The 24,325-nt window shown below is 33.8% G+C and overlaps 2 protein-coding genes across 4 annotated transcripts in view; both read right to left on the reverse strand.

Moving 5' to 3' along the window:
• LOC107630597 (peroxiredoxin Q, chloroplastic) lies at positions 215-3,258 on the reverse strand. Its single transcript, XM_016333793.2, has 4 exons — positions 2,953-3,258; positions 2,638-2,775; positions 823-912; positions 215-741 (listed from the first exon to the last, which is right to left on the reverse strand). The coding sequence occupies exons 1-4, from the start codon at positions 3,157-3,159 to the stop codon at positions 523-525; spliced, it is 654 nt and encodes a 217-aa protein (XP_016189279.1). The 5' UTR covers positions 3,160-3,258; the 3' UTR covers positions 215-522.
• LOC107630596 (respiratory burst oxidase homolog protein E) overlaps positions 18,720-24,325 on the reverse strand; it is an 11,052-nt gene continuing 5,446 nt past the window's right edge. For 2 of the 3 annotated variants that reach the window (XM_016333792.2, XM_021118962.1), the window contains exons 4-14: positions 23,595-23,708; positions 22,622-23,044; positions 22,129-22,512; positions 21,958-22,053; positions 21,553-21,668; positions 20,895-21,068; positions 20,651-20,807; positions 20,378-20,566; positions 20,126-20,254; positions 19,872-19,950; positions 18,720-19,031 (exon numbers count right to left, since the gene is read on the reverse strand). In XM_016333792.2, the coding sequence (XP_016189278.1) occupies positions 18,922-19,031; positions 19,872-19,950; positions 20,126-20,254; positions 20,378-20,566; positions 20,651-20,807; positions 20,895-21,068; positions 21,553-21,668; positions 21,958-22,053; positions 22,129-22,512; positions 22,622-23,044; positions 23,595-23,708 (1,971 nt within the window). In that variant the 3' untranslated portion in view covers positions 18,720-18,921. The remainder of the gene's footprint in view (positions 19,032-19,871; positions 19,951-20,125; positions 20,255-20,377; positions 20,567-20,650; positions 20,808-20,894; positions 21,069-21,552; positions 21,669-21,957; positions 22,054-22,128; positions 22,513-22,621; positions 23,045-23,594; positions 23,709-24,325) is intronic. The other variant, XM_021118963.1, reaches the window with a different exon arrangement.

The raw sequence follows: 24,325 nt of genomic DNA on the forward strand, positions 1-24,325 counted from the left end.
ATGCAGCATGCAGCTTTCGGAATAAATAGCCAAGGGTTGTTCCAGCCTCCAGAAAAGTAGCTATTATAGGTTTATGTCAACGTTATTTCAGATCATGTATCATAAAGGTTGTTGAACCTTGTCATTTCCAATAACAAATTCTAGCATATATCATATATCTATTAACAGAAATTAAACAAGGATAAAATGGCCATGAAAATAAAAGGCACAAATATAATATGCCCAAGGTTATTTCCTTTCAACTAACATATCATATTCATACATTTTAATTTTAAAATTATTAAAAATGCAAATTAATAGGTACAACCGAGTCAACTTAAGCTAAAATTACAACAATATTGAAGAAAATACAGAGACATCAATCTATGTGCTGCTGCATTGAAATGCATGATTTTGATCCGGAAACATTGTATCTCTATAAGGCTTTAGAATCAGCTGCAACTATCATAGTTGTACAATAAACAGCAGTTACCAATATTTTACACACTTCATGGGGAATGGGATAATGAAAAACCTGAAACCTCAAAGAGTTTGAAGTAGTTTCAAAGTCTCATCAATATGCTTTTCTGGTTGGAACTGGTTGTTGTAAATGAGCTGAACCACACCATTTTTGTCAATAACATAAGTCTGTCTACCGGGCAATGTTCCAAACAAATCATTGGGGATTCCCCAGTCTTTCCTCACCTTGTTGCCTTCATCACTCAACAAAGTAAATGGAAGCCTGTGTTTCTTAGCAAACGCCTACATTCAACACATTACATTCAATGTAAAACAACATTAAACACAACCAATTGCCATAAAAGTTTACTTTCAGTTTCTTACCTTGTGAGAAGAAGGGTCATCACTACTGATCCCAACAACCTCGGCCCCTGCTTTCTTGAACTTCTCATATGAATCCCGAAAAGCACAAGCCTGCAAAAATTGAAACAATAAAAATATAAAATAAAATAAAATAAAAATTTGCATATCAAGACAACAATGGATATATGATGATGTTTCTATTTGACAAAAATGCGATATAATTTTAAATTGATACTGGTAATTAATACTTAATATGTATATCAAAATTCTTCATTTCCCCAATAAACACATTTATGCACCCCTTTTCATTACTACTAGCTTTTCGTTGCCACTAGCTTTTCTATCTCAAGTCCATCATTTTAAAGTAAAATCATTTGTATGAATCTACCAGAAAGTTTAAGCTTTTGGAAGAGATGGTTCATGACATGACATCAAAACTTCTATGACCAAGAGCTTTAGAGTTAAAATTCTTGTTCTCCCTATTGTTCTAAATAATAGTAGAAGGAAAACGTTAGATGGGTCTTTCCGTGGTCCATGCTTTAAGTCCAAAAGAGGCTTTTATATCAAACAGTGTGTTAGATATAAAATTATTTGTGTGCCTCTATCTAATGGTTTAATTTATAGGGGAAGATGGTTTCATGACAGACCACTAACTACTTGTAGATTGTGTTAAACTGCTAATGCAAAAACATTTAAACCAACCAAATGTTATCTCGCAGCAACTCTATCAATAAGAACAACCAGGCCTTTAAAACACCAGCATATGTTAGCATCTGAAATCAACCATGAATATTGAAAGTTCCATTGCCTTCAGATCATATGCACCACTCATACAAAATATACACAATCTAATGGTTTGATATCACTGCTTTTGGATATTTAGATATCAGCGATTTAATGGTAAAGAAAGAACAAATGGGTTCTTTAAAAATTTTGTGATGGAACTATAGGTCCCTAAATGGGGCAAAAAATACCAAGTCCTTGAGGAAAAAATAATTCAAACAAGTCCCTAAAGGATTAAAATGCTAGACTTGTACCTTGAAGATTTGCAACTTATATGTGTTATGAAGACATAGACACAAAGACAAACATGTACACAGACACAAATGTGCATGAATACATCTAATAGGTTGTTAAGACACTAATAAAGAGATATAAACACATTTGTCATTAAAAACCAATTTTACCTCCAATAAGGAGGAAGTTGCTGGTGATTAAGGTGATGAAGGTAAGAAGTGAAGTTTCAAAAAATTTGAAGATACAAAAAATGAAATAAAAAACTCTGCTTATGTCTAATATCTGTTTCCTAACTTTCTGACTAGATAACAAATACATGTATTTTGTGTACCGTTGGGTGTCAACATGTCCTTCTAAAATTAGTGTTTTACTAAACAAATAGTACACGTGTCACAGTATCCATATATCTTATGGACACGGATAGCAATCAAACAAACCAAACTCAAGACCTATAAATCCATCCGAAATTTTGCCAATGACTTATTTGGTATGTTTTTCCCCTTATAGGAGAATAAGTCCGCCACAAAATGTTTCAAAGACCTACTTGTCTCATTACTCTAAAGTCTAAAATAAATTATGATAACAATTATTTCCTATCGTTAGCTTGGATTGACATCATACACAGAAATAATACTTTGGGAGAAAATCCTAAACCCTAGAACCTTAACACACCATATCAATCCCTCGTTAGATGAATATGTGGGGTTGATTTGACAATTAAAATTTCTGGAACTAAATTTTTAGGGTATTACTTGAAAAGCTATACTAATTGTCTAATTGAAGGGCCAACCGTATGTTAAGACAATCTCATGTGTTTACCTCTTTGGTGCATGAAGGGGACTCATCAGCAGGATAGAAATAAACAACCACCGGCTTTCCTTTGAATTTGTCAAGGCTTACACTATTCCCATCTTGATCTTTCAGCGTGAATGATGGTGCCTTTGAACCTTTATTCACCTGTCAGGGTAGAAAAACCACTAACTAGTAACCAATATTGAAATTGAGGAACAGAATCACTAATTTGCAACTCTGCACACTATCATTGATACTATTTTCAACTAATTGTTGAAGCTACTCTATTAATCGGGTTGCATTATTATGCATCTTGAACTAGGTTTGGATAGATGCATGTACCTTCGCGAAAATGGAACCTTTAACCGAATAGCAATAATTAGCAGAACGCAGTGATGAAGAGGAAGAGTGAGATAATTTTAGACCACAGAATTGAGAACTCGATGGAGCATACCGAAGGATTGAGGGGGTTCGATCATACGGGGACTTGGTGGTTGCAGTGTGGAGCAAGGTGGGAGGAGAGTGGATTAGGACAGTGAGTGAAGCCATCGTCGGATTTCAGAAACGTTGGTAGTTGCAGTATGGAACACATTTTTCAAGATGCCTTTTTGTACTTGCAATTTTTAGTTACAAAAGTTGGGTAAATGCTCAAATTAGGCAAGAATTTAGGTTGATCAAGTGATTCCTTTATTTGTCTATTTAAAAAAGTATTAGAAATTTAAATTTTGTCTTTTTAGTTAAGAAATACTGTGAAAAATAAAAAAAAAATTAAATTAATCTTAAAAGATGATGCCATTCGTAAATATTTTTAATCAAATCTAATTTTAAAAAATTTTGAAATTAGTCATATTAGTCTTTTTATCTAAATCATGGGATAAATATATAGCGTATAAGAATAATAAAATTTTTTTGGAGGGATACAAAAATGATATTCTTTTCTCTTCTATTTATAAAATGCATTCTTTCATTCTCCTACTTCATTGAGGCCACAGAACATACACAACAGAGTCTGGAATAATATTTGGGAGTTGAAATTACCACATAAAATTAAGATTTTTCTATGGAAAAGTCTTCATAAAAAGCTTCCGGTGTTGCAACAAGTCCACAGCCGGTTCGCATCCACTCTTGCCACTTGTCCAAGATGCATGTTGAAGACTGAATCAATTTCTCATACTTTGTTCCAATGCCCCCTGTCTTCAATAATATGGAGCCTAAGCTTAATAACCCCTTACCTATGGATGAGAGAAGAAGAGACATTTTTCAATTGGTGGCAACGAGTCTTATCCTGGGTAGTGGCTCAATTCGACGGTAGACAAAAGACCCTCCTCATAGCGGCGCTGTGTTAGAACACTTGGAAAGCGAGGAATCGGTGTGTTTTTGAGAAGGTAATAAGCCCGGCACCAGAGATAGTGAAAGAAGCCAGCAATTTAGTGCGTGAACTCGTGAGCCATACCTGATAGATGCTGCTAATTTTCTTTACTCTTACAATATATTAATAATAGTAAATGTAAGTTAAATTAAAATGTTAAATTAATTATTTTCTAACCAATAAATTTTATATTTGAGCAAAATACATTTCATATGAATTATATGTGATGAATGACATTTCACATAAAAAAATACGCCAAATCTCTCATATTTCTGTTAGATATTTTATAAATTATCTAATAATTATTCAATTATTTAATAAAAGAAAGTCCAACTTTTTATTTTTTATTCAATTTATGTTTGAGAATTAATCATCAAAATATATTTATAGTTTATTAGTAAAGATTAAAGTTGAATAAAAAAAATCAAAAATATAAACTTTAACGAAATAAATCATTAACGGAATAGTATCACAATGTTCTGTTTTTTATTAAGTTGATTTAATATGTAGAATTTTATTAACATGTATCCTAAAAACACATTTTAAAAATATCCTGTTTTTAATTTTGTAATTAGATCCTATCCAGTGTAAAGAATGTTAGAGTTAACTGAATATTTTTTTGTAAATTGAAAGTATTCATAATTAAGAACTTAATTAGATTTTTGACCACATATTTTTTAAGAGAAATTTTTCTTTAATTTAAACATTTTTGACATAAAAATGACTAAATTACAAAATTAAAAGTAGTGTAAAAACTAATTAATAGGAATCGATACAATAATTAAACCTAATTCTTATTTTAATACGGGGCAAACATAATTTTAAGAGGGAGCACATATGTATACAAATGTTTACTTTCTTGTAAATATTGAAAATGCTATTCGGGTATGTGCCATGCATATGTTCCTGACGAAAGCTAACATGGTACGTTAAGTTACACCCAAGCACATAAAACAATATTGATTTAAGTTATGGAGAGATGAGTGAATTAGAACAGTGTGTATTACTTGGTTTTAAATTCCTCAAACTCTCATTTAAAAAAAATCTTTGTTTCACCTAGTGCAAAGCATCGAGTAGAAGAGCTTGGGAGGCAAGGTGGTGGTGGAGGAGACGCAGAGGCAAGTCGGTGGTGGAGACAAAACAGAACACGACAACAATTGTAACATTCTACCACACAGAGTTTTACACTTAAGTCGTAAACCAATGATAGCGAGACATTATGACGACACTGATGCACCACTATTTCGTCGTACATTTTGTACTTCATTGAATGGATTTTATCCACTAAACTAACACTTATTTATAGAAATCGCATGTTTTACATTTTCCTTCCTAATTTTGTGCTATGATTGAAAACATGCTTCTTTGGCCTTAATTTTGCTATGTTTAATCCTCTCTTATTACCATTCGATATCTTGATATGTGTGTTAAGTGTTTTCAAGGTTTATAGGGCAGGAATGACTTAGAGGATGGAAAGGAAGCATACAAAGGTGGAAGGAATACAAGAAAACTGAAGGAATTGCTAAAGCTGTCAGCCTGACCTCTTCGGACTCAATCGATCATAACTTGAGCTACAGAAGTTCAAATGAGGCGGTTCTAGTTGCGTTGGAAAGCTAACATCCGGGGCTTCGCAACGATATATAATTTTTCATAGTTTCCCTGAAGATAGGTGACGCACACGCGTGGATCACGCGTATGCGTGACCTGGCAAAAGTTCATTCCACGCGTATGCGTGGACGACTCGTACGCGTGACAGAGCGACGTGCTGGACGTATGAGAAATTGCTGGGGGTGATTTTTGGGCTATTTTTGACCTAGTTTTCGACCCATAAAACACAGATTAGAGGCTACAGAGTGGGGGAATCCATCCACACATTCAGAGGCATTCCATTATTCACAATTTTTAGGTTTAGATGTAGTTTCTGGAGACCTCTCTCTTAAGTTTTAGGATTTAGGATTTCTTCTCTCAATTCCAGGTTTAATGTTCTTTTAATTTAGTTTCTCTTCTACTTTTATTTGTCTTGGTATTCTAGTTTATTTGTTTTCCTTGTTGATTACTTTATGTTTGCAATTTGGTTTATGAACTCCATGTTAGAATTGATTTTCTTCTTTAATGCAATTTGAGGTATTTCATATTCATGATTTTAATTTAGCTTTTTACATTCTTAGCTTTGGTTGAGTAATTGGTGACATTTGAGTTATCAAACTCCTTGTTGATTGAAAATTGGAATTTGCTGATTGATTTGGATCCCTCTAAAGCTAGTCTTTTCTTAGGAGTTGACTAGGACATGAGGAATCAAGTTGATTAGTCCACTTGACTTTTCTTTATTTAGTAAGGGTTAACTAAGTGGGAGTAATGAACAGTTCTCATGACAATTGATAAGGATAACTAGGATAGGACGTCCAGTTTTCATACCTTGCTAAGAGCTTTATTAGTTATTAATTTAATTCTTACAATTTACTTTTTTCTTGTTCCTTATTCAAAAATCCCAAAAAAAAAGATAATCTTCCATAACTAATAATAAATACACCTCCCTACAATTCCTTGAGAGACGACCCGAAGTTTAAATACTTCGGTTATCAATTTCATTAGGGGTTTGTTACTTGTGACAACCAAATTTTTGTACGAAAGGATTCTTTGCTAGTTTAGAAGCTATACTTGCAACGTTGGATTTATTTGTGAATTCTTTACTAGCAAGAAACCGCTCGTCAAAATGGCGCCGTTGCCGGAAAATCGTAAACGTGTGCCTTATTATTGGTTATTGTAAATATTTGCTTTTTCGTTTCTTTGTTAGTGTTTCTAGTTTTAGGAGTTTATTTTCATTAATTTTTATTAGTTTTTATTTTCTTTAGCTATTATGAATTCTCACTCCTCTGACTTTAAGTTTGGTTCCAATGTTGTTGTAAGGAATAGAAGCTATAATGAGAACATGCATCAAGGTTGGAAGAATCAAAGATGGGAGGAGCCACGAGGATTTGATCAACCCCCTTGGCAACAACCCCCTCCAATGTGCTATCACCAACAACCATTCTGTGATGCATACCAAGACAATAGTTATGGTGGACCCTTCTATGACAACCAACCTCCACCAAATTACTATGGTCAAGAGCCATTCCGACGTGCATACCAAGATGATAGATATGGTGGACCCCCTTGTAGTTACCAACAAGCCCCACCCTATGCTTATGAACCACCTCCACAACATACCTTTGAACTACCACACTCATAAGCCCATTACTACCAAACACCCTCGCATAATCTTAACCCTTATCCACCATACCAACCACCCTATGAGCCATATGAACCATATCTAGAACCACCCTAATTTCAACCCAATTACTCCAAAGAACCACCACCTTCATATACACTATGTCCATATCCATCAATCTAAGAGCCTTATGATCCCAATTACGTTATCCAAGAGGAACAAGAGCCAAGGGATCGTCTCAAGGAGACACTGGATCAATTTCAAGCAGCCGTTCATCAATTGGAGCGAGCAGTAGGTGATTTAGCCTCTCGGCATTTTGACACTCAAAGTGCTCCCATGGCTACATGTGGAGAATCAATAAAAGAGCGTAGCATGAAGGAGACACTAGAAACTCCAATGGACAGTGAGGAACATACCTTTGTATTGGAACAAGTGGAGGAAACCGTAATAGCTGAAGAAGAGGAAGTGGTTGAAGATCTAGGCGATGCTGAACCTCCATGGGAAAGTCTAGTCATAGAGCCTCCTTCCAAGATGTTTGATGCTGATGTTGAGGAGGGTGTACAACCTCCAAAGCAGATCATGGTTGAAGACTTTGCAGAGGTTGATCAAGAGATGGAGATTAAAGAAGAAGAAGCACAGCCTCCCATGCTCTTGGTAGGCAATGCAGAACAGATTGAATTGGAAGAAAGCTACCAAGAGGAAGCGGTTGAAGTTGAAGAGGCTTGCAAAGAGGTGGAATTTGTCAAGGAAGAGCTCAAGGGAATGGAGCTGGAAATCACCTTACCAAAGTTGTTGGAGACCTCTTCCCCAAAGCCATCACCGTCTATTCCTTCATTCAAGTGGGTAAACCTTTCATCTCTAAGCTTAATTAGCCCACTTGAATATGCTTTGCTTGAGACGGATGGGCAACTTAGAGCTCTTTGTGGCTATAAGAGTAAGAGGGAGATGGTTAGTGGTAGGAATTGTCATGCAAGGTTCAATATGGTTGCATGCTCCAAATTGAAGTACAAAGGTTGGTACAGTTCTCAATTGAATTGGTCTAGGAAGCTGTTTGGATGTCTCAGTAAGAATTCAGATTACCTATCACCCGGTCAGAACAATGATGATCAACAAGAAGATGGGTGCAAAGTCAAGGTCTGGGATCCCGGAATTCATCCCAACAATCAACACTCTTGGGGCCTTGTCACTTGTTTTAACTTGCTCGAAGACTTTATGTGCCTAGTTTGGGACCCCGGAGGCTATTGGAATTGCAAACATTGGTAGAAATTCTAGGATGAGTTCAAGCACAAGCCACCATGACAAGGAGCTCACCGAATGTCCAACTTAAGAACTTTAACTAAAAGTGCTAGCTGAGAGACAACCCACCATGATATGATTGTTCTTTTTTATTCCTAGTTTTATTTTATTTTTCACAAGTTTTTCATTCATAATTTCTGCATAATCATTAGCATCTGCATTCTGCATTCTGCATAAAAAAAAAGGGAGATCGACGCGCAAGCGTCTACGACGCGCACGCGTCGTTTGTGTATGCACACCTAAACAGAGAGTTGCGCGAGAGACGTGTGGGAGGGGTGCGTGGCGCACAAGCCACCCCACGCGTACGCGTACCCTACGCATAGATGTCCCCATGCAAAAAGTTCAACCCACGCGTAAGCGTCAGCGACGCGTACGCGTGGGGATGAAAATCGGCGTAAATAGCGAGTTGGACAGAAAGTTGTGCTGCCCCCATGCTGGAACTGTGCTAGAGGCACAAAATCATCCACGCGTACGCGTCGCATGGCGAATACAGTTTTCACGCGCACGCATGCCTTGCGCGTGCGCGTCACTTCCCGTGTTTCATTCCTTTCTCCTTTCTTCTCTCCTTTCCCCTTCTTTCTATTATTGCATTTATTTATTTCATGTTACCTTAGTTATCTATGGTCTCTTCTCATGCATTTTTATGTTGGTGTTGGAATTTTTTTTGGGTACTATTTTATTATTTTGAACCTGTAAGGATTGATTTGATAATTAACATTTAAGTTTGGCTCTCATATACATCTGGACTCATTCTTTTCATTCTTATTCTCACATTGCACTCCACATGTAATTGGGATTATCATTCACAATTGTCATCATAGCAAGTGCTCTTTAATTTGGCACATTTATTACTTGATGCTTGAGTTATGCTTCTCATGCCTGTTACTTGCATGTTTTTATCCTCCTGCATCTTATTATTCTGAATTGCCTACCTGATCTTAATTGATGTCTTACCTACATGTTGTAGCTACCATGTATTTAAGCCATTATCTTTTCTTTGGCATTCATCATCACTTGAAATTTTCTCCCTTCCAGTCTTAGTTATCTATATTTCACACTCTTCCTTTTTCTTCTTCTTTAGGCATGGGTACCAAGAAAGAAAAAGAGAAGGACACTGACAAGACCCCAGAAAGGAGAGGAACTAAGAGACCTCCAGCTAAGGCGCCTCCATCTACAAGCGTCAGTTGGAGCAACCCGTCCACTTGCACATCATAGCTTGCACCGAGGACGGTGCAATCTTTAAGTGTGGGGAGGTCGATACCGACTTTCAGCGGTTAGTTACCTTCTTTTCAACACCATTGTTTAATTTTCTTTGTAGTTCATTGTTACATTTGCATGTTTGATTGCATGTTTGTTTGATTTTGTGCATATTTTACCACTGCTTGGTTAAAGTAATGAGTTTCTTTTCAAGACCCTTTTTATAATATTTCACTAATTTAAATTGAAATATTTGTGTTAAACTTGTTTGAAGATTGTAAATTGAAACATGGTTTTTGAGCTAAGAACACACAACCTGTGAGACTTGAGCTTAATTATATGGTTATATTATTTAACCATAATATTTTATTCCTGTGTGTTTTCTTCTCTATAATTGTAATCTATATTTTGTTCCATTCTATATGTCCATTGTTTAGTGTATTTACATGCTTGCATATGATTGAGACCATCATTTATTATTAGCCCACTCATCCTAAATAGCCTACCCTTTCAATCACATTTGTTAGCGACTTTGAGCCTTTTAATCCTCATTTGTTCTATATTTTACCACATCACTAGCATTAAGCAGGAAAACAAATTAATTACCTCAAACTAAATCTTTGGTTAGCTTAAGTTAGAGATTGTGTATAAATTAAGTGTGGGAAACTGTGGAAACTTGGGTTGATGAAATGGTACTGTGTTTCATTGACAAAATATTGGGAATTTGGGTACATACTCATATGAGACCAGAAAAATCAAAAATACATGTGCATTGATATGTTATGTTTACTTTTATATTTTTAATCATAAAAAAAGATCATTTGGGTAAGGGAAACTTGGGACATTGGTTGAGAGAAAAGTGTGTTTTTATATTTTTGTGAAGATTTTTGGGAATTGGGTACATGCTTATGCATTAAATATGTAAAACCATATGCATTGATATGTTTGTATATACTTTGAAAAAAAATGTGTGAAAAAAAATGAATATATATATATATATATATATATATATAATATAATATAATATAATATAATATAATATAAATAAATAAATAGGGGATAAAATTACCCCAATGTTAAGTTTAATAAAAGATCAATGCATATATGGTTAAATTAAAGAAAAACTTAATACATGAGTATGTAATGCAAAAGTGGAAATTTTGGGTAGCTAAGCATAATTTTAGAGTTATATAGAGTGTGTGTGTGAGTAAGTGAGAGCTTAAGTTAATCAAAGATTCATATTTTAGCTCACTTGGCCATACATATATCCTCACCTTTACCTTAGCCCCATTACAACCCTGAAAAGACCTCATAATGTTTGCATTGGTATACTAAATACTTGTTGATTGGTTAGATGAAAAACAAAGTTTTAGAAAGCATGATTAGAGAAGAGTAGAGTGATTGACCCTAGACACTTGAGAGATTAGAGTGCATATACACTTCCTGTGAGGGTTCAATACTTGATTCTATGTTCCCTGCTTTCATGAGCTATCTTCTTACAAGTTTACTTGTCCCTTATTGTATAATTTGAATTAGTGAAATCTGATTCATGTTTGTCTTGAAGAGCTTATTACTTTTAACCAAGTAGACAGAAATATCTTAGCATAAAGTTGCATTCACATACATATGTCGCATCTCATACTTTCTACCATTCCTCTTCACTCTTTTAGTTCTCTTGAGTTTAGCATGAGGACATGCTAATGTTTAAGTGTGGGAAGATTTGATGCACCACTATTTCGTCATACATTTCATACTTCATTGAGTGGATTTTATCCACTAAACTAATACTTATTTATAGAAATCGCATGTTTTACATTTTCCTTCCTAATTTTGTGCTATGATTGAAAACATGCTTCTATGGCCTTAATTTTGCTATGTTTAATCCTCTCTTATTACCATTCGATGCCTTGATATGTGTGTTAAGTGTTTTCAAGGTTTATAGGGCAGGAATGACTTAGAGGATGGAACGGAAGCATGCAAAGGTGGAAGGAATACAAGAAAACTGAAGGAATTGCTAAAGCTGTCAGCCTGACCTCTTCGCACTCGATCGATCATAACTTGAGCTATAAAGGTCCAAATGAGGCGATTCTAGTTGCGTTGGAAAGTTAACATCTGGGGCATCGCAACGATATATAATTTGCCATATTTTCTCTGAAGATAGGTGACGTGCATGCGTAGATCACGCGTACGCGTGACCTGGCAAAAGTTCAATCCACGCGTACGTGTAGACGACGCGTACGCGTGACAGAGCGACGTGCTGGATGTATCAGAAATCGGGCTATTTTTAACTCAGTTTTCGACCCATAAAACATAGATTAGAGGCTACAGAGTGGGGGAATCCATCCACACATTCAGAGACATTCCATTATTCACAATTTTTGGTTTAGATGTAGTTTCTGGAGAGAGAGGCTCTCTCCTCTCTCTTAGGTTTTAGGATTTAGGATTTTTTCTCTCAATTCTAGGTTCAATGTTCCTTTAATTTAGTTTCTCTTCTACTTTTATTTGTCTTGGTATTCTAGTTTATTTGTTTTCCTTGTTGATTACTTTATGTTTGCAATTTGGTTTATGAACTCCATGTTAGAATTGATTTTCTTCTTTAATACAATTTGAGGTATTTCATATTCATGATTTTAATTTAGCTTTTTATATTCTTAGCTTTGGTTGAGTAATTGGTGACACTTGAGTTATCAAACTCCTTGTTGATTGAAAATTGGAATTTGCTGCCCCTCTAAAGCTAGTCTTTCCTTAGGAGTTGACTAGGATTTGAGGAATCAAGTTGATTAGTCCACTTGACTTTCCTTTATTTAGTAAGGGTTAACTAAGTGGGAGTAATGAACAGTTCTCATGACAATTGATAAGGATAACTAGGATAGGACGTCCAGTTTTCATACCTTGCTAAGAGCTTTATTAGTTATTAATTTAATTCTTACAATTTACTTTTTTCTTGTTCCTTATTCAAAAACCCAAAAAAAAAAAGATAATCTTCCATAACCAATAATAAATACACCTCCCTGTAATTCCTTGAGAGACGACCCAACGTTTAAATACTTCGGTTATCAATTTTATTAGGGGTTTGTTACTTGTGACAACCAAATTTTTGTACGAAAGGATTCTTTGCTGGTTTAGAAGCTATACTTGCAACGTTGAATTTATTTGTGAATTCTTTACTAGCAAGAAACCGCTCGTCAGACACCTAAAGAAAAATACATACATAATATCTGAAGAATAATAATATAACTAGGAGCCCGTAAAGAAAATTTTTTAAACAATTTACAACCGTTAATCACACTCGAACCATGCTAATGCAAGAGATTGTCATATACAGAAGCAAAAATATATATACATAAGTTTGGAAAGAAGATACATAATAACTGCTAGTATCGACCCGCGAAAAAAAGGCCAGCTAGAATATTACAAACTAGAAAGTGTTCAAAATAACATCCTGTTTCTCCAAAAATACAAACCTCTAAGAGGAATATACAATAATAAGTTACAAAAGTGGAGAATAATACTAAGTATCAAAATAAATCTAAAAGAGTCTTCTTCGCTTCATCAAAGGAAATCCTGCACACTCAGCGAGGTACATCACGCCCTATATATGAAAAATAGAAAATCCACGATAGATGAAAACTTGAAGGTTCCCAATAGGATAATAGTTTCAAATAAAGACTATATAAAGAGACATGAATCCACTAGGCAATCCTAATCTCCAAATACACGAGGTTCAAGACTAGAGTTTTAACTAATCCCAACGGGGTTAATATGCTAAGTCTTAGCTGTTATCATTTGTCTCTAGCCTCAGTTCATCCTAGTACATTTTAACATCTTTAATTTCCAATATCTCAAATGATTAATTCAATATTCAGTATTTAGTTCAGTGATTCAATTTATTGCCGATCTTACCAAATCTCAAGCAGCCATCATCTCAAATCCAATCTTAGCCTTACAGTTGGATCAATCACAAATAATAGCAATACAAGATAAACACAATGAAGAGCAAGTATAGAAAGTATTTCAATTAGTAATTAAATATAATTATACAATTAGGCAAACAAAAATAAATATGTACACTCAACAATGGCAAATGAATACATATGATGCATGTCTGTTCTACTAGTCATGAGCTCTTATTTTGATTTATTTTTGTCTTTGTTCTGTTTTGGGTTTTCCCGAATTTTATCTGCATTTGTCTTTTTATTTGATTTGAATTTACTGCATTTGCCTGGTGTTGTGGTCATTGTCGTTGCCGTGAGAATTGAAGTTGTTGCCATTGCCTTGGTCCAAATTCTGTGCTCTTCCGTTCCATTCTACTTCAACTTTTTTCACCTTTTAATTTGACACTCTAGGTTCGGCCTCTTCATTCCCTTAGGACCATATTGTGAGTAAGCTTTATATTTATAATTGTTTGGCTTTGCATTTATAATTATTTTGATATACGGTACTTTGAACTTATTTATACTTATAAGATTACTATCAAAGGTTTTTAAATTGGCTTGAATATTTGATTTGTTAAAGCTAAATATTTATCCTTGTTAAGCTCATTTTAATATACACGTGAGATTATATTTTTTTATGAGACTATATGTATTCTTGATGAAGCTTTATATTATTTTAAAATATTTGATTTTATCCGAATATGTATTTTTGAAGCATTGAAGTATTGGTTGGTATTTATTTTGAAATTATAAAATATATTTGAAATACCTTAAGATTGAGAAAATATTATTGAAAAGGGATTTGGATGAGAAAGTATGAGCTGATTTGATTTGATACCTCGTATATTTGTAAGACAGAAGAATTTGTTATATTTGAAATTATATATTTTGAATTGGTTTGAGCGGCTCGTATTAGAAAATCGTAGTTAACGGCGGTTATGACGTTAACTTAGATGCATCTAACTTAGACTCCAGCTAGTAGGAGTAATGTTAGCCTAACGTATAGGCCACATGTTAGATCTGTTATTCTGTTAGGACATACAAGAAGAAAGGGCTATCCATAGAGGTGAAGCCGCCCAAGTGTAGACTTTTAATTTGATTTCTGTATGAGAACTCCCTTATTGATTCACTTATTCATATAAGTTATTATTTTCTAATTAAAATTATTTTATTAATAATGTTTATATGGTCTCATGTGAATTATAGATGTACTATCTAGTTACTGAGTTGCAAAACTCACTTCGTTTTTTTAAAAATATTCTTTAGGAATAAATAATTGATTATGTGAACCTTTCTATTCAAGAGTAATGATTTGCAATGGGTATCTATTCTTTGTTGAGTTCTTAGATGTCATATGCTCTATATGTCACAGGCAGGATCCATCCATATTTACTTATTTTATCTTTTGTTAAAAATATGTAATTATTCATTCTAGAAACTGTAAATTTATTCAAAACATTTGTAACCTTCTTGTTTATCTTATATTCAAATTTATTAGGCTTGTTAGGGGATAATTTTCCTAAGTGCCAGTCATGACTTATTTTGGGCCGTAACATAGTATCTTAGTATCCATAGTGTAAACATTAGGATGAACTAAATCTAGAACATGTGATCTCTTACGAGGTCTAGAACTATGAAATGATACACCAGCATGTTTTTCAACAAAATAATGAGCACAAGTATTTAAAATTCTACCTTTCACTAGAAGTGAGTATTTTTTGGTTAAGACGCTAAGTCTATTCTTGCTCAAGTGACCAAGACGCATATGCCACAAATCAGAGAGGAATCATCAGCTACATTTACCTCTTTTTTGCACAACTTTGCTTACAACCAATAGAGAGTACTGAGACTATTATCTTCTTTAGTAACAATGAAAACTCATTTGCTAATCTTGTATTTTTCACTACCAAAAGAAGTATAATACCCCTCTTGAACCAATGCCTTCACTAAAATCAGATTGAATTGCATATCTGGCGCATGTCTAACATTTTTCAACTGCAACTTGCATCCTATGTTGGTTTCAAGTCACATATCACCCATACCAATAATGTCATGCACCCTTTTATCTCCCAGTTTGATCTTACCAAAATTTCTAGCAGTATGAAAAATTCATGCTTCAGAGTGACATAACATGAAGCACCAGAGTCCATAATTCAAGTAGAATCATCACATATAAGATTAACATAATTTTTATCATAAATGATAAGAATATCTTCATAAACAATAGCAACAATTTCTTTATCACTATCTTTACATTTGTCTTAATTTCTTCCCCTTGATTGTTCTCTTTTAAAGAACCTAAAAACCCTCTTGATATGCCCCGGCTTACTATAGTAGTGACAAATGAACCCTTTCTTGACTTGTACTTTCTTCTTAACTTGCTTCGACTCTCTTATCTGTCAAAACTGTGGGGTTTTCTACTTTGACTTCTCTCTCGTGACTCTAAAACAAGTATTTTTGATTGGGAGGAGGTATTAATTAAACCTCGCTCTCTTCTTCTGCCTTCATTCAACATGCTCTTTTTAACTATTGCTAACGTTAACTTTTCTTTTGGAGCTGAGTTAGTTAGTGTCACAACTAGGACTTTCTAACTATTAGGCAAAGAACTCAACAATAACAAGGCTTGTAACTCATTATGTAAAGTGATATCATTATTTGTCAATTGGTTCATAGTCTCCTGAAAATTGCTCTTAAGTGCTCAGGCATTGATTTACCTTCAATATGAAATATATTTCATATTGACTAGCTTCCGAATCAAGACTGCGTTTTGCACATTCTTTCTCTCATATAACTCCTTCAATTTCTTCCACATCTTCTCAGTATTAGTTTCAATGTCAACATGTGGATACACACTAAGATCAAGCCGTTGCCTAATTAAAGCAACTGTCTTCTGATTCAACTTCTCTCATTCAGCATCGGATTTGTACCTTTGGATTTATCTCCCTTCACAAGATCATACAAGTCCTTGCTATACAACATATCTTTCATGAGAGTCTTCCAAATAGAATAATTTTTGGAATTCAATTTGACCATATTTAGTCCCTAAATATTTTTTTCCATTTAATCAGCACAGAAATAAATAACTAAAGTTCTAGAAACCACTTTAATGGAAAAAATTGAAGTTTAGACAAAAACCTATCTATCTGCGGAAGCACCAAAATAATTTTTCCACAACATGTGCAATTAAATAGCTAACTCCAAAGATACTACAGGTAGCAAATATAATATCAGAAATTAAAAAATCAAATACAAAAAATTTATCGTAAAAAAACTCCTAAAAGAGAGACAAAAAATCCACGGGACCTAGTTCAGTAAAATCTTCCACTATCAAAATAATGAGTACACAATCAGTCTTTCTAGTAGTACTAAAGCATTTCAACTATCAACAAAATACATCAGCAAAACTGATCGAATCAATATAAACTCTTCACAAAATGGGAAAAAAAAAAAAAGATAATACAACTAGTAAGTTATATCCTAATATTCGATCATCTCTATATTAAGAATAACATACTAAAATTTTATAAGAAATGAAGCAAGTTTATTAGTTCAATAAAATCAAAATAGCACTGCCCTTTTCTCCCTTTTCTTTGTTCTCTTCAACGACGTCAATCCTGTGTCTCTCACTCTGTTTATTTTCTTTTTCTCTTGTGTGTGATAATACACACACTCTCTCTTTTTTTATTTGTTTAAACTGTAGGTCTCATTTGACTCATTTGAATTGGAGACTCACTAATAATAAAAATATTTATCCATTGAATTCTTTTATTAGTTTTGTCTTCACTACCAAAGAGTTTTTGTGTTCCTCTCAAACTAGATCGTCTCTTCTGAAGGGTATTTACAAATTTGATTAATTAATATTATTAATATTATTGATATTATTATTAATATTGATAAACGGTTACTAATCGTTTAGTACCATTTGGTTGAAGGGACACAATCTTTTAAGGATTGTGAATGTTCAAAACATTGCGTCTATTGGCTAAAGAGACACAACTCTTTAAGAATTGTGTATGTTCAAAACATTGTATCAATTGGCAATAGAAAAGACACAACCATTTGTATACGTAACTAATCATAATTGCTACGTGCAATATGTATAAATAAGTCCTTGTCCACTATTTCATAAACACAAGTACTAAGTGTACATTTTAATCAACTATTAAGAAATTTTCTTTGTTCAAGAGAGTTGAGAATTTCTTACCATTGCTAATTAAGAAATTCTTAGGTTTTATTGTATCCTGAGATAGTATTGTCATCAACCCTATAGCAACTAAGTGTGGAGACAAATATCTCTCTAAAAAAAGCGATCTAATCGTGCCTTGAAACCACTACACAAATATAAGATTTTGTCATCTTCTCATACTAATATACCCAACATCTTCCAGGTGGTATATATCCCTTGAACACTTTAGATGAATTTCTACCCAGCTTAAGATGTTTCACGATCAATCTTTAGTTCAGCTGTCTAATGTTAACTTTTTCCAATGTGATGAGATGAAAGATTTTCCTAAGATGACCTGAATATTGATTCAAATAGTTATTAATGTTACAAGTGTGTAAACTTCTTATTTTACCTGCAATGTTGGTAGTACGTTCTTTTATCTGTTATCATGCTGCTCCGAGTAAGTCTTGGCCAAGATTCAATTTTAAATTTAACCCATTGAAGTAAACACTAAGTTGGTTTAGAAGATCGATTCATACATTAAGTCAATGAAGATCAAACTACTTCTTGCTTCACATTGTTGTTCTTTCCTGTTTTGAGAACGTAAGGAAGCTGAACTGCAGTGCAGCGTATGTATGGTCGCTCTATAGATATCTTCCTGTTGTCATAGTTTACACTTCTTACTATCCTCTCTCTTTGGCAATAATCCTCTCGCATTTCTTTGTTATGTTAGCTAACAGTTTCTTGGCTACTGATGTAGATCTCAGAATCAGGTCAAGTATTTCAGTTGCAACTCTCAAAGTTATGGTTCTATACAATTTTGTGAATAGTACTTTCACCTTTACCGAATTAAACTTTGTTCAGAATTATGCGTTTGTTTACAGTATGAATTCTAGCTTCTAAAGGTAGTTTGTCAAGGTGTACTAAAACACGCTTGTATGGTGTTTGCCTGACTGAAATCTTTGAAACTTTTTTCCTCTGTTTATTTTATTTTGTATTGCACTGTAATTGTGTAATATTATAATTACATTTGCTGTCCTACAACTACCATGAACTAAACATTTCTCAATTTCCCTTTTGAATCATTTAATTGATAATTACAGAAAAATGAATAAAAGTTGTTTAAATATCATTCCGCATTTCAGAAATACTCCTTGTGAAAGTTGAAACGTGTAGTTGTCTTGTGGCTCATCTCAAGTGATAGCTTCTTTAACTCCTTTGCTAACACTGGCATCCCGCAGTAAAACACCCCTGCAAGTATTATGATTAGCTTGTTAGCATTGTCTAATATTCTGATGTAACAGAAATTGGTTCAGGTTTTGAGCAGCATATCAAAATCAAATCACTTGTTTGCTAGTCCCTCTTCAGTGCACCTGCTTTCTATTGGTTCAGGTTGCATGTTTGTTATTGAGAATCATTTACTGTTTATAAATATCTAATTATTATTTTCTACTGAAAATTATGAAAGTAAAGTCACTGGTAACATTTTTAATATAGGAAAAGTTATTACATAACTAGTTAATAATATTCAAAGACCGGCCAATAGATGATTATTTTCACTCAATTAACCGTCAAATGGAAATTATTTTACCATGATTTTATCTTTTCACATTTCATCTTTTTATTTATGTTGATTATCAGTTGCAGAATCTATAACATCTAACTGTGACATTTTTTTTTTTAAATATTAAGTTTTCCATATACATAATAAGGTGCTATAAATTGATTGACATGATATCAATTTCATTCAATGTTCTTGAGATTTACCAATTGATACTTCATTGTAAGATAGCTTGTCTCCATCAATACCTACTGGGCTACTTTACTCCTACGTCACTGACTTTCAATTAGTTTCTTCATTTTTCTTTCATGAAAATAGTTACTCTTTCCATTTCAAGTATATTTATCAATGTTGTATGACTTCGGAAAAAGTAGGATTTATAGCCTGACTTGCTAATTTGAATCATATGAGAAGCATATATAGGACAAAGTTCATGTTTAAATTCTTATTCATTGCTTCTTCTCCAAGTATTACTAGCTCTTGAATTTCTTTCAGGAAAACAGTTCTACCCTTTGTAATAAGTGGTTTACCTACTGTAGACTGCCGATGTTTAGAGGCTATCTTTGTGAAAACTTCTCTCCAGTTAGGCCTAGCAAAGTGCGTCCTTACCTGTAACCAAGAGAAACAATAAATTAAAGAAATTCATGTTCAGGTTTGTGGTTACTGTCAGATGATAATTGTTCTAGTTGTTCAGAACATAAGGCAACAAATACCCAATCTTCATCTCAATAATTTTTTTATTTTTATTCAGAAATTAAAAACCTCCAGGCAATGAAGATCTTACTCGAGTGCCTGATAGGATGTCAACCCCGTGTTTGGCATGGTTTAGTGCTTGAATCATGGTAATTAAGGTGGATCTTGCATCCCCCTCTTCATAGACACTTGTAAGATAGTTGTGAAGTTCAATTTGGCCCTGTTCCATGTGATAGAAGGAGTGAGAAGAAAAAAAAAAGAAGAGGATAGTTTCTTGGTTTTAAGTTTTTTGTATTAAATGATAGTGCATTAGAGTAACTCTATGCACAATTCAATATCCTACTTTGTGGTCCATTTCTGCAACTTGATCCAGCACTCCTTCAAACCATTCAAAAGATCCAGGTTCTCTGGTAACCCAGTAGAAGTAAGCATTTGTAGTCCTTTGTGTTCTCTTGTTTCCACTTGGCGTCAAATTTGAAGATGCAAAACTATTTAAGCTGTCTCCTGATTTTGTTGTTTCCGTCATTGATTCCTGCACATGAGATTATACAATTGATATCTGAAGAAAAAGAAAAAATCAACTTTACGAAAAATCTATTAAGATTATGTATAGTACCATTTCATCAATTACTCTGGTTTCATTGATAAGATTCCTGAGAATGCTAATGAAAGGAGTTGCTCCAATTCCTAATCCTATGAGGAGCAATACATCATAACTCTGGTAGTCTTGTGCTGGGGCTCCATAAGGGCCATCTAAGAAAAGTTTTGGCTGTCTGTGTAAAAGAAGTTTCCATTAATTAGTTTATCATTGCAAGATTTCCATGGAGGAGAAACATAGTTGGCCTTTGGTCTCTACTTACCTTCTTTGTTCCATCTGCACTAGCTCCCCTAGTGTTGCTCGATTACTATCCAAAGGTAATGTTTCATCATTTTCTGTGAAAACTCGCTTGAGTTCTTTTGTCCAGTCTCCTACTGTGCGAATGTGAACACTTAGGTACTCATCTCCTGGTGCTGACGTGATGGAAAATGGGTGCCTAAAACATAAACATTGTTGTTGTTGTTTCTCACATATAATAATTGATGGTTGATGGTAAGTTATGAGATGTGTTATTTGTATGTCAGATATTTTAGACACTCACCAGTAAACTACTGGTTTTAACCATGGAATTTTTAAGACACGGACAAATTTATTCATAAATGAATAAAATTAGTTTTGCTCCCCAAAAAATGGCTTTTATATGACAAAAGAATTGAAACATTAATTTTATTCATTTGTAGATTTATTAAAATTCCAAACTTTTGGGTAGAAATAACAGTTTTTTCTCTTTCATGAATACAAAGTTTTATTTATTTATTTATGAGTAGTTTTGTTAACATTCTAAAACTTTCATTGATAGAAATAGTAATTTACTGAGGCGGACAAAAAAACATCATTCATAGTTGGATTAGGTCCATGCCCCATCAAATCTACATATAACATTTTTATTGATAATTGCCGAGAGATAAAAACATGCTTACCACTCAAATGGAGAGATATTTGGACACTGTAAAAACACGTACTGTCCGCTCTTGTACTTGAATCCAGTTGGCTTGCACATGATTATGCTGAAGACATTTCCTGGTAGCACCGAAACCTGCTAGGTCAAAGGAAATTTATATGGAAAAAATGTAATTCTCATGTTATATCATCATGCTGTCTCCAAGTGTTTGACTGAGGAGAAGAAAACGGAATGGAAAGGACGGCAAAAAAAGAAAAAGGAGAAATCTCTCTTTCTGGTGTTTGACATGTTTAAGCAAGAAAAAGGAGAGGAAGTAGTGGAGATTGTAGATACAAGGGAAGTGTTGAATTTTTATTAAACTATATCGATAATACAAGGATTTGCAAACAATACTCAAGACTAAACCGAGGATTGCATTTGTTACCTTTACAATTTTTACTGAATAGTGTGCTGATCTACGATTTCTTAGACTGCGCTCTGCTATATACAGTAACAGTGGAACAGCTATATACATCCATGTCTGAGAATTAAGAGAAAACATTGTTTTCAACTTTTTCACATATCTGATCAAATGTATTACAGTTCAAGTTCTTACCGTTTTCTTATACCACTGATGAGTCAAATATAAGAAATATCCATGGAGAATCAACAGAATGTAGACAAGGCCAAGAAGGTGGTGCGAGTACCAGAATGCATTGAAGCCTGTCAATCTGTTAAAGGGTGGTGGAAGCCTGAGTGCACTTCTCCGGAAGTGATGAGTTGCGAGTGTAAAAGAGATGAGCATTAAAAGAACCATTAAGATTCCAGTGGCGCCTTCAATGCTGGTCAGAAGTGATGCGTATGTTGGTTTTTTCTGGTGGAAATCTGAAGCTATGAGTGAAAATTTTTCTGGAGATGAATTTATGAGTAGAGGGAAATCACACGTCAGATGAGTGAATGCATGGACAGCAACTCCAATAGCTATGGCAAATGCAATAGTCTGAAAGAAATGACAGGGTTCATGTCAAATTGTGTAAGCACCAACACTATACGGTAACAAATTTATTGAAATAATGATGAAGCGCAACGCATCAAATAACCACTCTTACCTTGTGGAAATTAATATTATCATCAAAAGAGACAAACTTTCTGGCTCTTGTGGAACGAAGCCAAGTGAGTGTGTTCCGACAAACAGGTAAAAGAATGAGAGCCATATTGAACTTGAGAGTCTCTGCAGCGCCTTTAGCCACAGGTATGCAGTAGCCCATGACTTTGAAAGTTGTTCTGTTTCTGTATTGGTAAAATTTCCAAGCAAAAAGGCATGCCATGATAACCAACCACAGTAACAAAATCCAGCCCCTCCTCCAATATTCTAGCTCAAGGAACTGAAATGTCCAGAAGAATCTTTGGAACTTGCTTCTGGGCCTTGACCCACTCAAATTCTGACTCCAGCTTACACTACTGCTACTTAGTTGTCTGCTGTAGTTCATGTAGTTATCCTTTTGTAGTAACAACATTTCTAACTGCCACAACTGAACAAGGGGCAAATACTAACAAGGTCAAGAAAGCATAGTGAATATTGTTACACAAATAAGTGTACATAACAGGATAAAAAGATTGATGATGATTCTAACAAGTAAATCTTCCAACTTGCTTTCCATGTAAACTAAGTATGCCTATAGTTATGGTGTCAACAATAACTATACAAGTGTTGTTAAAATTAAACTCATATTTTTTATTTTTTAGTAATATATTTTTAACTATATAATTTTAATTTTAACAATATTTTTTAAAATATTATAGCTATCGTAAGTCTATGACATGCTAAAATACACCTAAACTAATATGTCTAGTTAGTTTCTAATCTATTTTTTATCTTGTCATCGTTTGACACTTGCTAATGGAACTGTTAACTGCTGATATGCCATTTTAGGTACAGGACTACAGGTCACACCAGCATATTGAAAACGATGCCAAGAATGAAAAATACAATATTGTTGTTTGACCAATTTGAACATTTAATCTTATACTGATTCTTTCATGGTTCATATATTTTTCTTCCGTGATTTTTTCCCCTCTTACCTCGATATAACCCAGGTTTTCTGGGTCCAACTCTTCCATTATCAATGCAGCGTATCTTTCAGCTTGTTCTTTTAGCTTCGATAATTTATTTGCAGAAGCACTGAGTGTTATGAGCTGTTGAAAACAGAATATTGATCAAATGATAGTAAAAATTTACCCAAATATTATTAACATCAAGCCATCATCTAATGTCATCAATTAAAAATACTGCTAACATAATTTTTCCCAAAAGAATGTTAGCATAAAGTCATCTGTTGTATTTGCATTATTACAATTTTTGTTTTCACTTTAATTTCCTTTTCTGGCTTTAGGTGGGTGTGTTTGAGACTATTTACTTTATTTCAAATTGTGCGTTTGACAAGATTAATGTCGATCAAATTTATAGGTATGCTATATGTCTATTATTACAAAAATTTATGAATCAAACAAGTCAAACATATAATTAAATATAACAATTTTAGATACATACCTAAGTTTTAATCAAGATACAAATATTTCAACAGTATAAGACTACTTACTATTCGATCGTAAATCGGTATATTTAGTAAACATAAACAATTCAACCAAGTTTTGAAGTATACATGTTAAGGCTTGGTTTGGTAAGTGGCTTGTGTTTTTTCAAAAGTGTCTGCACACAAGTATCTTATTTCCATTCGTATTTGATAAATTAAAAATATAATATATTTATATTTGTAATTTTTAAAAGTTGAGAATGCTTTTAAAAATACTTA

The sequence above is a fragment of the Arachis ipaensis genome, chromosome B03 (assembly GCF_000816755.2).
Source record: "Arachis ipaensis cultivar K30076 chromosome B03, Araip1.1, whole genome shotgun sequence".
Taxonomy (NCBI): Eukaryota; Viridiplantae; Streptophyta; class Magnoliopsida; order Fabales; family Fabaceae; genus Arachis; species Arachis ipaensis.

Excerpts from the sequence above, each read along its gene's own strand:
- LOC107630597 (XM_016333793.2), bottom strand. The coding sequence starts at position 3,159 with ATGGCTTCACTCACTGTCCTAATCCACTCTCCTCCCACCTTGCTCCAC. Across the intron at positions 2,776-2,952 it reads AAGGTTCCATTTTCGCGAAG|GTGAATAAAGGTTCAAAGGC; the intron begins GTACATGCATCT and ends CTACCCTGACAG. Across the intron at positions 913-2,637 it reads CCCCTTCATGCACCAAAGAG|GCTTGTGCTTTTCGGGATTC; the intron begins GTAAACACATGA and ends CAATTTTTGCAG.